This window comes from Xylocopa sonorina, chromosome 11 (genome assembly GCF_050948175.1).
Source record: "Xylocopa sonorina isolate GNS202 chromosome 11, iyXylSono1_principal, whole genome shotgun sequence".
NCBI lineage: Eukaryota > Metazoa > Arthropoda > Insecta > Hymenoptera > Apidae > Xylocopa > Xylocopa sonorina.
The window spans coordinates 2,261,862-2,278,763 of NC_135203.1; the positions used below are offsets into that span (position 1 = coordinate 2,261,862).

General features: G+C 35.2%; 2 protein-coding genes across 3 annotated transcripts; one reads left to right on the top strand and one right to left on the bottom strand.

Annotated features, from left to right (window-relative positions):
- The first annotated feature begins 301 nt into the window (after positions 1-301).
- On the top strand, positions 302-4,092 carry Bulli (regulator of MON1-CCZ1 complex protein bulli). 2 transcript variants are annotated; one of them, XM_076904253.1, is made up of 11 exons: positions 302-526; positions 940-1,245; positions 1,334-1,508; positions 1,597-1,756; positions 1,858-1,966; positions 2,104-2,257; positions 2,346-2,409; positions 2,568-2,787; positions 2,874-3,043; positions 3,213-3,488; positions 3,623-4,092. In XM_076904253.1, the coding sequence occupies exons 1-11, from the start codon at positions 407-409 to the stop codon at positions 3,942-3,944; spliced, it is 2,076 nt and encodes a 691-aa protein (XP_076760368.1). In that variant the 5' UTR covers positions 302-406; the 3' UTR covers positions 3,945-4,092. The 2 variants fall into 2 exon arrangements, with proteins under 2 accessions (XP_076760368.1, XP_076760369.1); XM_076904254.1 differs by having other exon boundaries at positions 1,861-1,966.
- Positions 4,093-5,738: 1,646 nt separating this feature from the next.
- LOC143428944 (GTP-binding protein Di-Ras2) lies at positions 5,739-7,646 on the bottom strand. Its single transcript, XM_076904240.1, has 4 exons — positions 7,339-7,646; positions 6,947-7,092; positions 6,584-6,849; positions 5,739-6,000 (listed from the first exon to the last, which is right to left on the bottom strand). The coding sequence occupies exons 1-4, from the start codon at positions 7,523-7,525 to the stop codon at positions 5,778-5,780; spliced, it is 822 nt and encodes a 273-aa protein (XP_076760355.1). The 5' UTR covers positions 7,526-7,646; the 3' UTR covers positions 5,739-5,777.
- Between the last annotated feature and the right edge of the window lie 9,256 nt (positions 7,647-16,902).

Below are 16,902 nucleotides of genomic sequence, written 5' to 3' on the forward strand. Positions count from 1 at the left end.
AGTTTGAGCACTTTTCACAGAGATGGCACCAGGGGTTCTAGAATATGGTCAACATTATCTATCTCACTCGTTCTTATAGCATCCTTCTCTCTCTTAGATTTGCTGTGTTGTTTTGTGTTAGGTTCTACGATCACGTAGACTTTAGATTTTTTTTATGTATAAGTTTATCGAATAAGGGATAATTTTCTATTTTAAAGCATATCACTTGTTTTAACAGTTTATCATTTCTCTATTAACAATCTATTGACATATTACTGTCCGTCATGCAGGCACTCCTTACTACAAGTCCCCCTCTGACGGCGGCTTCGCTCGTTCTCTGTATGTTTACGAGCCATCCTTTCAGTACAAGATTTGTCAGTGTTTAGAAAAGTTATTGGAAGATAATAATTTATTGTGTGATTGTACAATGGAATCCGTGGATCAAGATTCTCACGATGACTATTACTTGGAATTATCTCCTGATCCGATCAGGTTTCAATCGGTCAGTTGTCTGACAAATGTGTTTTTCGATGACTCGAAACAACAGGTTAGAAATTGTATTTTCTTGTTTCCTCATTTGCTTAACACATTATTGACCGGCAATGTTACTTAGAATTTATCTCATGTTACCGGCTATTGTTTCGTAATTGAATGTGGAAGTGGAACAATAGAAATAAACTTTAATAAATTTTAATTAATATTTAACTTGTGATATTTCTTTTGGCTACAATGAACGATTGTAGCAATCATCTACTTGGAATGGTACGCAATAGATTTTGCAAATATATCTGCTTTTTCTGACCCAAGGATGCAGATGCGAAACGAAAGCGCATCATAAGTTTACTCGTGAGTAATCAGCAACGTTTGAGCATGAAGACACATTAACTTGTCAATGGTCAATAATGTGTTAATGGTAAAATTAGAATTGCGTATAACATGGAATGCTTGCTTGGAATTTAGGTATTCGCTGTTAGATCTGGAGGTGTAACAGGAGTCTTAGTTAAAGGACCAACTGAAAATATTAATTTTCGAATGGAAGATAAGGGTCCAGTAATTTCCATTAAATTTTCACCAGACATGAATATATTGGCGATACAACATAACAATTCTTCGGTCGAATTTATCAATTATTCTCCGGTTATTGGATTAGATAATATAGAATATTCTCAGTCGTGTAAAGGGAAAAATGCCACTATATTGGGATTTGTTTGGACACATGGAAATGAAATATTGCTTGTTACGGATTACGGAGTTGAATTGTTTCAAGTAAAAAAGGAAAAACTTTAAACAAATATTGATGATCAGTGTTTGTAATTTACATATATTCATACGTATTATTTTATTTATATTTTAGGTAAATCCTGAAAAACGGAATGTCAGGATTGTGAAATGTTTAAGTTTAGGTGTTAATTGGTTTATATTTTGTCCACAAAGTTATTTAGTATTATTATCATCTGGCACTGTAGGAAATCAAATGCAGACGTTGCATGTAACACCTGGCAATCTTCATAAATTACCAAAATTTGAAGGTAAGATAAGGCAAGGCATTTAAAGATTTGGCAAATACCAAAAAATGTGCAACGATTATGATTAAGGTCCATGATACAATTGCTTCAGTGGAAGCTGGTACAACGAAACCAGGCAAATTAGCTGTTTATGAGAGAGATGTAGCATTGGGAGTTTTATATGGAACACCTTGTATTATATTGCTACGTCATCAACCAAGTATCAATCGTTCAACAGGGAGAGCTTCTGTAAATGTATATACTGTACATAAGTATGCATTCTCGCAGATACTATTACATATATAAATGAGCCAATCTCATACACATTTATTTACTGCTTAATATTTTATACTTTTTTGGTACTTTCAACAAGTAGAATGACAACCATAAAAAAAAGTCATATCTTAAAACTCGATGTTAGTGGCAAATTTGCTATTAATGTTGTAGATAATCTTATTATCGTTCATCACCAAACTACAAAAGTAAGTAAAGTATTGTGCATAGTAAAGTGTGCACGAATGAACAAGGAAACAAATTTTTCAAATGATAGTAATAATGGTGACAGTATTAATAACTGTTCGCCATTGTAGCATTTCAAACGCACTTAAAATCTTTTCAGACTTCAATGATTTTTGATATTATGTTATCTGGTGTTAGTGATGGTACTGTAATGCATCACACCAGTGTGGCACCGGCAAAGCCGATCAAACCATACAGTTTAAAAATTCCAGGAGCAACATTGTCAAATGAGACATATCAACCATGTCAACTGTGTATCCTTGATTAGAACAAAACATAAGCACTAAATATTATAAAATATTTTTCATTGTTTATTTCCCTTAATATTTGATATTCGTACAGATTCTCCAAATTGGGTTGTTTTTCAGCCGAATATAATAATCGATGCAAAATTAGGTTGCCTCTGGTAGGTACAGTTGTTTTGTCAAATGAGCCTGTCATTTTTCTCATCTACACAACATACATATAGTAAAATGAAATTTAGAAAATTGGTTTTATAATAATACTCATATAATAATACGTTCAACTATTTTATACATATGTATAGACGATATATACGTACAGGTACATTGAACTGAAATTGGAGGCATTGACAAAACTCGTTACAGATAAAGTGTTATTAGTCGAGTTTTTAATGCAACGAACGAATGCGAAACAAATTTTGATACAAGTGTTACAAAATTTTATGACACAATTGCCTGTTAGTCTAATGGATATGCCAATTATATTTGATAAACTGAATTCTGTATATCGAAATTATTTAGAAGGAGAAATGCAAAATCAGGTAATCGTATAATTTTGTTTTTTGTTCGTTGATTTACTTAGTATATTAACGCATTAATTTTCATTGTTTACAAAATGGTTGTTCAGATCGGTACCCCAGTGCAAAATAACATAAAAAACACAAGTACGACGGTAGACAATTACAAGTACAAATTGTTATTAGATCAAAGTGATATGTACAGTTATATACTATCGAAATTTTCTGAAAACACCATTGAACCGAAAATGATCGTATGGGTTCTTCTGGAATATATCAGGTATTTCTCTCTTTCTCTAGCATTCTTTCTTTTCCGTTATAATGTGTTTTCCCCTATAAAGTGGTAGAAAAATAAAGAAAGAATTTGTGCACACTTCGTTACAGTATGCAACGAATGAAAAAATAATTATAATATTAATGGTCACATTTTATATACATCTTTATTTTAGATCACTAGCAGAACATGGAATACCTGTGCAGCATTATTTATATGAGCTGGTTATTACAACGTTGGTTCAACGCAAAGCATATTATCAACTTCATCAATTATTACAGTATCACGTGGTTGCCGATTCGAAACCCCTGGCGTGCTTGTTGCTCTCTTTAGAAAATCTTTATTCAGCTGCTCATCAGCTCGCCTTGGATATGCTGAAACGATTAGGAAATGCTCATGAAGAAATAATCGAAGTTCTTTTATCGAAAGGGCATATTCTACCAGCGTTACGGTAAATAAATACATGTGTGACAATATACACACGTACGCGCGCGCATACACACCCCTCCGAATTAATTTGCTTGTTTATCTTGATATACATTTATTTCATCGTTTTCTTCTATATATCCTGTTTTTTAATTTTAGTTACGTCCGATCCGTTGGAATGGTAGATCAGGTGTCCGATAGAAAATTTTTGGAAGCAGCGAAAGCAACCGAGGATGCAACGTTATTTTATTCGGTTTTCAAATTTTTCAAACAACGTAATTTGTATTTATACAACGCTACAGCCTCTACCAAAGGGGAACGATATCAGCCATACATTCAGCATTATAAGCATTTATTCGAAGGAACAGATAACAGTTGTAATTCAGATACCAATTCCAACGACACCGCGGTTTCTTCTGTTCTACGAGCGATAACGCAATTTGATTCTGTCGTAACATGGAACAACACCGAATATATTTAAAACTTATAACGTATTACAATTATAGAGGATTAGTTAGCTATCTTTATTTTATTCTCTATATATTTTCATTTGTAAAATATGTTTATATATTATCGTGTATATATCTATAGAATGTTCAGTCCTTATCTAGATAAATTTTAAACTATTATCCTAGAAACCGAAATAAGACGAAAATCAAGAATTAAGTAAATTATGTTCATTGTTTTGTTTCTTTGTTATATATTGTTTTATCACTTTATTGTTTAATTATAAAAATTTTGATTATTTCACTCGTTAGTTGCAAGTAGTTAAACAAAAAGAAAAAAATGGCTATAAGATGTCCTTGAAGCTCGATAAACTCTGTACTCTCTATAAATATTGGCTTGTCTCTATGTCAGATCAAGCTGCTAGTTTAAATAAGCTCCTGGTCGTTGGCTTTGCAAATTATTGCGTATACATCTTTTCGCATAGACCAACATAACTTGTCAGACCTCTTATTCTTGAGTTTCGTTTTATTTTCTCCTCCAGAACTATCTCTTAAAATTTGTCCCTAGAGTTCTCGGACATCTCTTACATAAATAACATATAATATGTACGTATATACACGTGTCCGCATTTATAACTATATAAATATAATATTTGCAGTATATACTTTATAGCGTTTTGTGCAATCATAATCATGTTATTATTTCAAAAGTATACATGTGGTACTTACACTTTGGTTTCGCAAATGACAATAAAATGATATAAAATATTTCACATTTTGCGTGTTGTTTACTCATAATCGTTACAGCGATATGTTAATACCAGGCAAGATATGTGATTCATGATAAAAGTAAATAATGACTCGTCCGACACAACGGTGCTCGATATGTACAGTTAAATATATGTACGTATATATTTAAGAAGAAAACTATTTCTTAAATTTATCCTTTGATGTTTGGCAAATGCAACAAGCTAGATCATACGAATATCGGAGGTAACTTTTTGCTACACGCTTCTCTCGCTTACACTATATAACGAGCCATTGCAATTAAGTATACGCGTTTTCAAACTTATGAAAAAATCTGTAACACCCGCACGTACAATTACGTGGTATTACAAATTTTAGATATAATTGAACGGTAGATGAATATATTGATAATAAATAGTAACGTACAAAAATGGACGGACAGGATTGAAGGAAACAAAGTATGTCGAAATTAAAACTAAAAAACATCGGATACTTTAATAGGATCAAATATATAGATAATAATAGCCGAAAGAAAGTGAAGAATGACTTTGGTTGGTCCAATTCTTATTCTTTTTAAAGAATGCGATACGAAAAAATTGAAAGAAAGCACATGGAATATATGGCGCAGTTTTGAAAATACGTTATCAAAACTGGAAATGACTTGGTCCTTCGTTTATCATTAACACATATGGTTGAAATCGTTAAAATCTTTCATCAACACTTGTACTTTTGTGTTCCCATCCTATAAAGTGGTAATCGTACATACGTAAGTATAGGTGGCATCGTGATATTTTCATGTCTTTGATCAGATTCATGCTCTGTTCGTTTAATCTGTCTGAAAAGTTTTTAATTCTTTCATAAAACACGATCGAAAGAACTGAAACCAATTCAGAATAGTTGAACAAACATGATTCGAGCACAGTGCAGTACAGTAATTAGACGATCAAGTGCAAAAAGTGCAAATGATACAGAATGAGAGAAGGAGGAGAAGAAGAAGAAGAAGATAAACGGGAAAGAGAGTGAGTGAGTGAGTGGGTGAGTGAGTGTGAGAGAGAGAGAGAGGGGGGGGGGGGGGTGAGGGGGAGACAGGCAAAAGAAGAGATGGGATGGTAATAGCAGAATTACGAGATATTACAGTCATCCGTGTAAGTGTCCCTAATTTGTTGTTTGGTTTTCCGCGAAGTACGTCGGATCAAACTACGACTGCGCGGTTTGCTCTTCGTTTCTTCACTGACGGCGACGACATTTGAGCTTTGCGCTGCGACCACTTGTTGAGAATTACCACCAGAGCCGACGCTTCCGGTTCTGCCGTGTGGACTGCCAGATCTACCGTTCCGATCGCTTCTGTAATACGCGAAGTCGATGAAGCCAGCGATCGGATTTACAGATGGTAGGGAGGAATTAGTGAGTACTGGTAGTGCGTACACGTAAAGTAGTCCGTTCTTGTTTGCTCATCGGTACAGAGTTGGCGAACAGAATTGAATATTTTGTTCGTTCTAGAGAACCCGAGGGAAATTTTCCTTTTCCATACGAAACGTTTGAATACGCGGCTTGAGAATAATAGCAGATTTGAAGTAAATACGAATCGATATGTTTTCTCAGACAGAACGAAATTGCCTTTCCATTGTTCTCACTTCAATTTTGTATGCGTTCGTATGCGTGACACGTTAAGCTGCGGCCAATAATTTGAAATTCATCGTTCATGATTTGTTGGGAAGAGTTGCGAGCAGTGAAATTGAAATTTCCTAAACGATGGAAAATTGGTAAACGAGTTCAAGTGATGGCAAGGGTACAGATAAACAGAGAGGCAACAAAAGGGTAGAAGATGAAGATAAAGAAAAAGAGAAGAAAAAGAGAAGGGTGTAAATGGGGCGCGCAGGGGGAAGAGGAGGGAAAATAATTGGTAAGAAAAATGAGAGGGATATACCTGCGTGATCCATAGGCCGAGCATCTTCGTCGGAGGCCTGACTCGTCCGATTCGCCGGTCTGGTTCTTTGGTACTATTCGGGACAGAGTGACGAAACACCGAAAAATATCTTTGATATTATAATCGTCCTTAGCCGAGCATTCCATCACTTTCGCTCGAAGTTTTGGCAACTCGCAAAACAGCCATTCGCTCACATCTTCGATCGGTACTTCTCTTCGCGTTGTTGCAAGGTCCGACTTGTTCCCAGCAACGACTATTGGTACTTCCTGAGAACCAATATCGAGAGGAATGAATCTAAACGTGTTCAATTATTTGCTTCGATTGCTTCGATTGCTTACTACTTCGATGCTGTTTGTACGATACCTGAAAATCTGGCCGCTGTTCCCTGACTTCCTCGAAGCATCGTTTTACACACTCGAAGCTTGGTAAAGATGTTGTGGCATAAACGAGGAGAAATGCGTGCGCTGTAGCTATGCTCAATCTTCTCATGGCTGGAAACTGTAAATCACCTGAAATCGTACACATACAGTCAGTATCTTTTTATTTCACGTAAAGTAATTCGAGGATAAACGCACGAAACAAGGAATTCCCTAATTATAAATCGGAAATCGAATGCTGATATAGTTTCGCCTTATTGAACGCGTTGGAAGTTTGTGATAAAAATATTCGGTTTTATGATAGATTTTTCGAATCTAAGCTATTAGTGACCCATGTCTTATGGAACGATTCTAACGAAGAAGAAGGGACATGTTTACCAGCGGTATCCAACAGATCGACTTTGAGGGTGAGTGTACCAAGAATGCACTCTCTAGAATAGAGATCTTCAACGGTAGGCCTGTATCTTTCGCTGAATCCTTGGCCCAGTAAACGACGTATAATTGCGCTCTTCCCAACACCAGCACCGCCCAATACCACCAATCTGATCCTTTCGTGATCAGCCATCTCGCGCTGTTCTTTCGACTTGTGATTGCTTTCCAATTGTAAGGCAGGGTAGAGCAAGGGCGGAGCACGAGTACAAGTAGACGAGTCTTAATCCGCAAAAGCATGAAAAAGTTCTGTTCACAACAGATCGATCGCTGGCTTTTCCAATCTTTTGATTAGAATAAAAAGTAGCGTTACGATAAATACGATTTCAAAACGATCTTCTTTGTTCTGGCACCGTCAATCATCGAAGTAGCGACGATCCTTGAGACGATTGCAAATCGTATCCCTTCCTCCAGTTTCCGGAGTTCACCTGAAAAGAAATTTACCGTACTATTAGCGATATCGTAACTATCGCCTTCAATAGAGAGAACGATTAATGACTAAATGAAACCGCAATAAACGTTAAATCGTAACGTGTCAAATGTGATCGTATATTGTACACGATCGATCGCAAACGGGCTTGCAGCGGCAAAGCGTGCAAATAGGTAAGCAACGACAAATATCGACTTCTGCTAATGTCACGATAACAATTCCGGGTTCTCGACTAAACGGAACGATAGATTCGCCTTTTGGTTGTGGATTCTCTCGCGGCTACCGATACGTTCCCCTGGATATTACGTTCAATTATTTCTTATTATACCTTTTCGATGGAGTCTCTATTTGAGCCGCAACGGTACGAAGTTGAACAGTAGACAAAAGAGACTGGTTGAAAGCGTCTCGCAAACTCTATGATCGATCGAAACGCGTTTCACCCAACGCAACGCCAGGGAATTAAAGCGGACTATACGGTAACAAGGATCTGGGTTAAGAAATTGAAAGTTTCATACAATGCTCACTTTCGTATCAATTAAAAGCGATCGCGCGAGTCCTCTCGCTTCGAGTTCTTCAGAGTTGGTAACAATATGATCCCTCGCGATTCACCTTCTTTCATTTCTTCGGTTATGTATATATCGAGGAACCGTGGTTTCGACGGGATCGCATTAATGTCATCGTGTTCGGTCACTCTGGCTATCGATGCTAAAACTTTCCATCATTCGTGGATCGTGGTTTGCGGTTAATGCGCTATGCGTACCATCCAATGTGAAACCAGCGTTCTGCGGTTAATTTCTCTCCTCTCTCCCCTTCCTCTCTATTCCAAATTGTATTTACGTCTCTCATAAAATAAATAGGGCGCTCGACTATTCTTCGTCTTCACAATTTCCATTTCGCGTTAGTTATATGTATATTTGATTATACGTACATACGCATGAACGGTACTGCGATAAAATTGATTTGTTTCAGTAACGCAGTGGAAAGTAGTGTAGGAACGAGTTTCGTACTGTCGTTAACTGTTTCGACTCGTTATTATCCATCGGCGAAGTTACCAGAATTAATTAACACATCAATCATTAAAAATATAAAGCGCATACCGGCGTAACGTATGCACTGGCTGTGCGACGAAAAATAAACTGATATATTAATATAATAATATCTCAATGTTATACTAGCATATTATATTAAAGAAAAGAAAAGCTATAGACTAACGATATTTTATACTTTGGTATTAAATGCCAGTTCCGTGGAGATTGTAAACTAATTTATGAAATCAAGCAAACAAAGAGTAAAGAAAAAAGAAAAAGGCGGCTGTTGGCTGATAGCTGGTGGCTGCATTCATTTCTGTATCTACTACCTGTACATCCCGTTTTGTGTCGTGGCCATAGATACATATTTACATGAGCGAATCCCCGAGTTACCGAGTTGTTTACGCGCGTAAAACAACTTTGTGGACCAGATGCATCTCGTTTCCGTTCGATGCGCTCTTTTCTTATTTGTACGTCGCTCTCGATTCAAGAACAAACAAGTCTTGCGGAATGTTCCCGATAAACCCAGCAGGTATCCTAATATCTCAGCCTCGAAATAGATTGAACCTCATTTCCGTATAAACGGCTCACTTCGAAGTGAGCTATTGAACAGTTATCACAGCCTCTTATTATCGTGTTACTGAATATTACACGTATCCGATACAACACGGATATAATTATACGGGTACGATTTAAATAAAAAGCGTGGGCAGGTATACGAAAAGAAAAAGAAGCGACAGGATGTTCCTTTAAGAGTGACCCGATTCGTAAATTGTTTGGGAGCAATCAAGTGCATGGGACGTAAAAATATGCACGTGTATATGCCGATGCGGTTTTCGGTTAGCTAAAATTCGTGATTCAGGTCCTACCATGCGATGCACGATGATCGAATGGTGAGAACAACGCGATGCGCGAGCGGTGTGAAGCTTTTATTCGCACGCAACGTAAGGCAACCGAAACGCTACGCTGCGACTGCTGAGAAAACTGATAGCGGTTTTATCTCCCTCGAACCAGCTGCCTAATGTTTTCGCGTTCTATCAGTTATAGGAGTTCGGAGAATTTAACAGGAGTATGCTTGGTTCCTTTTGCGTTTCTACCGATTTCAATTTTACGTTTACACCCATGTAAACCGAGTGTCATGCTTCGAAGTATAGAGAAATGGACATGCTAAAGATACACGCGTATGACAATGATTTAAGGGCACACTGGGATGAGAGGAGCGCGAACAACTCTTCGTTGGAAGCGTAGAAGCTGATCTAGCGTGAAACGATCAAAGGCAGGACACGCGCGCCGCTAGGCGCCGATCTATTTCTACGTCGAGCAGCTTCCCCTTCATCCCATCGCGGATGGCTCAGCTGTTCTCTTTTTCATCGCTCCTCTCCTTTCTCTTTGTCGCTTCGAAAACGATCCTAATGCCCATTTATTGGAAAACCTTGTTGTGTGTCACGTCGAATTTTCCGCTCGATCCTCACGATCGATTAGTTTACCCTCGACCATATTTCTATTCCCGAAAGTCTAGCCCTGTTTTTTTCTTATTCTTTCAATATTGGCAATATTGTTTAAATTCTCCCGGATTTGGTTCCATTCATATGACTTCGCAGCTTTATTATTGTCGAATTTTTTTTGACTTTAACAACGAGCCGCTTTTATTTGATGTATGCAGGTGATATACGTACACGTATACGTATGTGTACACATGTAGTAATACATTGTGGGCAAGCTTCGTCGCAAAAATGGAATGCTGTTTTTATAACCACATCGGAGATTGAAATATTTGCCTATACTGTCGCGTTGTCACATGCCAGAGTTGTTCTATTCACCACTATCAATTCCATTTTACAAGATTATGTATCTTCCTTTCCTTCCTCCTATATAGAACCACAAACGTGATCTTATGGTAAAGTGAAAACCTTGGCCAGCATTCTCGCGAACGACCTTAAATATCCCAAGATTTGTAACGATACCGAGGGTTTATTTGGTTACCAACGATATTTCTCCTGTTCTTTTTACCGATTACCTTCGTCCATCTTTTCGATATTAACTTCTGCGCAAGGCAACCGGAAATAATTATCGGTTCTTCGTTAATGTCAAAGGTCGGTCCTCATCTCACTCGGGTGACAGGGTAATTAAAATATGTTTTCAAAATGCTTCGGGTAAAATTATTTAGTACGCGTTATCTCGTTAGTGCCGCGCAAATGTGCGACGTTAATGGCATAGATCGCGCTGGCTTAGCACGCTTTTTATTTTCCACGAATGTACATAATATAATTACTACGGAATACGTTCATGAGTTAATGCTTCTACTAAGGAAAGTGCGATACATATGTCGAGAAGCTCTGCGGATTCTTTCAAGAAAAAGAAGATCTCGAAGAAACGTAAGACGGTATGATAGAAAAAGGCGGCAGCTGTTAAAAGCGGTCGATCAACCAACAGCGATAAACCTTCGAGATTAAGGTCGACGCCAATATGTTACGAGAAAAGATGCTGTAAAACGTATTTTCGAATGAAAAATAATCGTAAAAATTGCAATTATTAGGCATTTATATTTAAAGCCGGTTAATTGTCATTCATTGTTCAAAGAATGTAAGGAAATAATAATTATCGAACAACAAGCAATATTTAATAAAAACTCTGTATAATCAGGGAACTTATTATTAACAATTTGTTAAACTTATTCTAGAACAATTAGATTTTGCTTATTTAAAAGCTGATACTCGATACCGATTATAGATCCCATCACGTGAAAGACAAAAATATTATAATGGATGGATATCATGTGTAGCTAACTCTTGTATCTCATTGATCTACTCCTTTCATAAGAAGAAATTTCGTTACCTACGTGTACGAGAGTATTTTGATTCTGAACAGTTGTACATGTGCCAGTCGATTAAGCAATTACTGTACTAACAATCGTTATTATACGTTACACTGATTATTTGCACAAACATACTAATTATTTACCATTAATTATTACCAATTAATGGATAATGTTGCCTGATGTTACTCAATATTTATATTGTAAAAATAGTAAATTTTAATAAATTTATCATTTTATATTTGTTTTGCTATAACGATACGTTGTTGACAAGTATACATGCACGCAACCATGTAAATTCTACAATTTACATATGAATGAATGAATGAATAAATAAATAAATAAATAATGCAATTGGAAAAATATACATAACCTCAAAAGTTTCAAGTTATTATTGATACAGAAATCAAACATATGCTTCCGTATTTCGAAACAGAAATGGAAGAAAAAAATAAGAACCAGCGATGTTATTTGCATGTTATTCAAAGTGTATATATTATACAAAAAGTCGGTAAAATGGTACAAAAATTATTACGATATGCTTATTTTATGATACAAAAGTACACGGAAAAAACCGGAAGCTGCGCAAACCTAAACGAAGACGTACCAACACTTCCAGTTCTTTCACTTGTCGTTACTATCATTAAATACTATTTATATACTGGAGTGTCACAAAATAATTTACCGGTTGATGATAATGAGTGCCTTTAACGTTGAAACGAAATTATACGAAATCTTATTCTCTGAACCAATCCCAATTTTCCCTTTTCTTTTTTTCACGTATTAAGAATAAAATTATTGGACAGTCACGGTGGTGCATGAAACTTTGAAATTAAGTGAAAAACGAGAATCGAATTTGCAGCACGAAATTGCTACCGTGAACTCGACTCGAACTTGAATTGTATGCAGAATTGTAAAACTACATATGTGCGCCGAGAACGATCGCTTTGAAGATACATCGTGCATTATTTTCGCAGATTAGTCGAAAAATATGGAAGAAGGAGAGCTTACCAGGACACAGGTACGATCGGTTGTAGGTCTTGGTTTACGATGTAATGTAATAGACCGTTTGTTGGACAGCATGCACGACAGAATAATACCAAGAAGGACATACCCAACTCCGATCTCGATCGCTGTCGGGACGACACTGAGCAACCCTCTTCGGCGTATTCCGTTATGACTTGCGTTAGCCGCCGAGTACATGCTACCGAAACCCAGCTTCCCTTCAAGGAGTATGCGCAGCAATATTTATTTTCTGATAATGCGCTCGACCGAGCCTAAAGAACGGGATATTAATTTTTTTCTCCTTTTTATTATGTGATTCTACCAATTTGTAAAAAGTAAAAGATATAGTACACGGTATTGTATTGTGTAATACCTTTTAGCTTGATGGAGAAAAGTGGATAATATATGGTAGTTTTAATCGAACAGCAGCGCTACGTTAAATCATTATTCATCAAAATGGCTAAAGCTTGTTTATTATTTTGGTTAGCAGTGTTAGTGGAAATTAATCGAACAAATTACGAACTCGATTAATTAAAAGCAAAAGTACAAACAATGTACAAAATTGTTAACAAATTTAATGTGTGAATTCGTTAGTTAGGCTACGTGTTTATTTTACACGGACCGTAACCACAAATTGCACAGTAATACACCTATTCGCAGATCATGTACAACTTTCGTAAACCGAGAAACCTTCACTCTGCAACACGTGCATGCATAACTAGAATAAATTTATGTAATCAACGGATATGACTTTACCGAAAATGTTCGATTAGTTCAACATAATGTTTGAAATTCTTCAGACAGCATGGATCACAGATACATCACAAACCGACTAATCACCTTCTCTAGCGATCCATACCCTGGTCCTAGTTCATTCATGTTTTATTCCACAATTTCAGTAACACAAATTTTTCATACTTCCATCAATCATGTGGTACAATATCGACGCATCCTCCAATCACACTTTCTCACACACAGAACATACAAAAAGCACAGGATTCATTTATCAACTAATTTGTAGCATAATTACTACTTTGTCATTCATTTTGTTAATCGATTTCTGTTAAAATATATGTTTCTTCTTGATTAATCACGTAACTTTATTCTACTCTTCGGCCGAAGTAAGTAAGTAAACTTCTAAACGTTACCATTCGATTCTTGCGACGAGTAGATTCACCGAGTAATGGCCGTTGTATACAAGTTGTATATACCTAACTGTTGGGTGTAAATTGATGGTTGCATTGAGGAATAAAAATGCGATTTTATCACTTTTCAATTTTGTTATCACAAGTACTATATATATGTACATATTCAAGTGAAACTATTATACAAAATCTCGTATTTTCTGTTTCACGGATTATTCTTATACATTATATTAATTACTTTTGAGAAACGTTATAAACAACTAATGACGAATCAATTAACTTTAACGCGTCATTCGGAACTTAGCGGGTGATTTAGTTTGTTGAACGATTACATTTATCGAAAAATCCATTTATAAGTGTATAAAGTATAATCCTAAGTAAACGCATAGATATAGATAGAAAGGATTGTAATCACATTTTGAGACGAAATGAAAGCGCGGATGCAGACGCTTATTTCACTTACAATCGGCTGAACGTGTAGATGTTTGAATATAGATCGAGATGTATTTTTCCATCACAAGAGTAACATTGTCTAACACACGATTTGTTCGATTAAAAATTAAACGTTTTCAATAAATATAACTTGCATTTCTACGTAGTAGAATATATGTTTCAATATATCACAAAACAATAAATACATCAACTTAATTGTACCGACGACGAGATATATAGAGCAATAATGACTAAAGTATCGTAGTGTCTTGAAATCTTGAATATTTAAGAGTCACTGTATATATATATATATATATACGAAAGGGCCTATACACTCGAAGAACGGACATTCGGAATCGATCGTTTCCCAGTGGAATGATAGGTGGAATTATTACGGAAATGTTCAATTCACCTTTTATTTGTATAAATATATCACCATAAAATGTTAATTAAAAATTGTTGTTACGTAATAAATGAAAAAAGAGCGAATGAGACTGAATGAGATGTACTAGCAACGAGAAGAAAGGAAAGCGAAGTAATCATAACCAGAGGCAGGATACAAACGTAGAAGCTTGTAACTGTACCATCAAAAATGTTTTCGGATCTAGGCGTGGAAGCGGTGAACTGTACTGCGATGAATAAAATATATGAAACGATAGTGAGCTGTTAGAGTCACTTCTGACGGTGTGGTTTCTTGATCGTAAAGGTAATTTTGTGAGATCAGTTCGTTGTTGCCTTCTACGGTGATGCGTATATTTTGTGTGCAATCATTTACATGATACGTACAATTGATACTGAATTCGACGAAATTATCGACACGGTCAGAAACCGCAACGTCTGAATTAGCCCTTACATACATAGTTCTCTTTATCAAGTACCAGACGATTTTTCGCTATACATTGTAACTGACATCAACATTAATTACATTAACGGTACCATTAATGTTATATTATTGTAACAAATGCTTCTTGCCGCTGTTTGTATGACATAGTAAAAAATATACCTTTCTGACTTCATTAAAATTTTTTTACAATTAATATTGCGCTATCACTAGAACAATAGAAAATGACGATGATCGTTTCGTTTCCTTCTTATTAAAACGTATCATCTTCTTACTCAGTTATAACAACACACCACGGCTAAGGATAAGCGTAATGTTTTCATTTATTTTCTGTTCAATATATAACTAACAATCTCTATATTTTAAATTGCTCCGATTTCCAAGAGCATTCGTAACAAAATTATTTGAACAACGTGTTGTTCGAATTTTATTTCACATTCTTACTATGTATAAATTTTTGGGATTTTTTGATGAAGTCAATGACAATAATAATAATAATAATAATAATAATAATAATAATAATAATAACAATAGTAATAGTAGTAGTAGTAATAATAATAATAATAATAATAGTAATAATAATAATAATAATAATAGTAATAATAATAATAATAATAACAACAATAGTAATAATAATAATAATAGTAATAATAATAATATTCATAATAGTAACAGTAAACTAGTACTACTACTAATAATAAAAGTAATAATAATAATAGTGTTGTTGATGATGATGATGGTGATGATGATGATGATGATGATGGTGATAATGATGGCAATGATGACGATGATGATGGTGATAATGATGGTAATGACGACGATGACGATGAAGTATGATGATGATAATAATGATGATGATGATATTAATAATAATAATAATAATAATAATAATAATAATAATAATAATAATAATAATAGGAAAAATTGGCTCAGTTGAGTGATAAAATGTGATACATATTTTTCTCTATTCTTTTTGTCCTTCCTTTCGTTATTTTTTACTTTTATTTACCGCTTCTATTTATTTAATTGTTTCTAACAAAGTTTTCTCTTTCCTTGCAAAGTTCGTATGTTATCATGATATAGTTATTTATAACGATGACCAATTTTTCTAATTTTCCTTTCTTTCATGGCAAATACGGAATGTGCGTGTCTGTGCGTTCAATACGCAAATTTTGTTATGTTACGGAGAAGAGAAAAGAAAGAAGGGAAAAATTGTGTACAAGTCGTGGGTATGAATAAATTGTTTCAGAATATTTTAATTTCAACGATAAACTGTTGTTTTCAGAATTGAAACTGCCATTAAGTTCGCTAAAAGAAGGAAAAAGTAATAAAGGAAAGGTATGCGAAAGCGCCTCTAACTTAAACTTTTGGAATCACGATTCGTATATCTAACACGAAAATGTTCTCAACGAAAAAGTAAAATGTTGAAAAAATAAAAGTTAACAACCGTTGAGGAGTACAATTGTTGTGCTACGGCTTTTAATTATAATGTGTATATATATATGTATATGCTCGTTCGAAATAGGTATTATTCTAATAAAGAAATGTTTAAACATTTTAGCATCATTATGTTTTAAAATCAATCTTGAATATCACCAAATTTGTCATTGCTTGTCTCATCGTTACACGTGACAACAATCAAATATTGTAACAAAGTTACACATCGGAAGGAAACTTGTACAACAAATTATAAGCGCGTGCTTATGTTTGCCTTGTATCGCCATTGATACTTTGTTGTTGAACTTCACGAAAAGATCATGAACGATACCAAGTAAGACAAGAAGTATAAGGTGTAATCACCTTGTTCGTACATCATA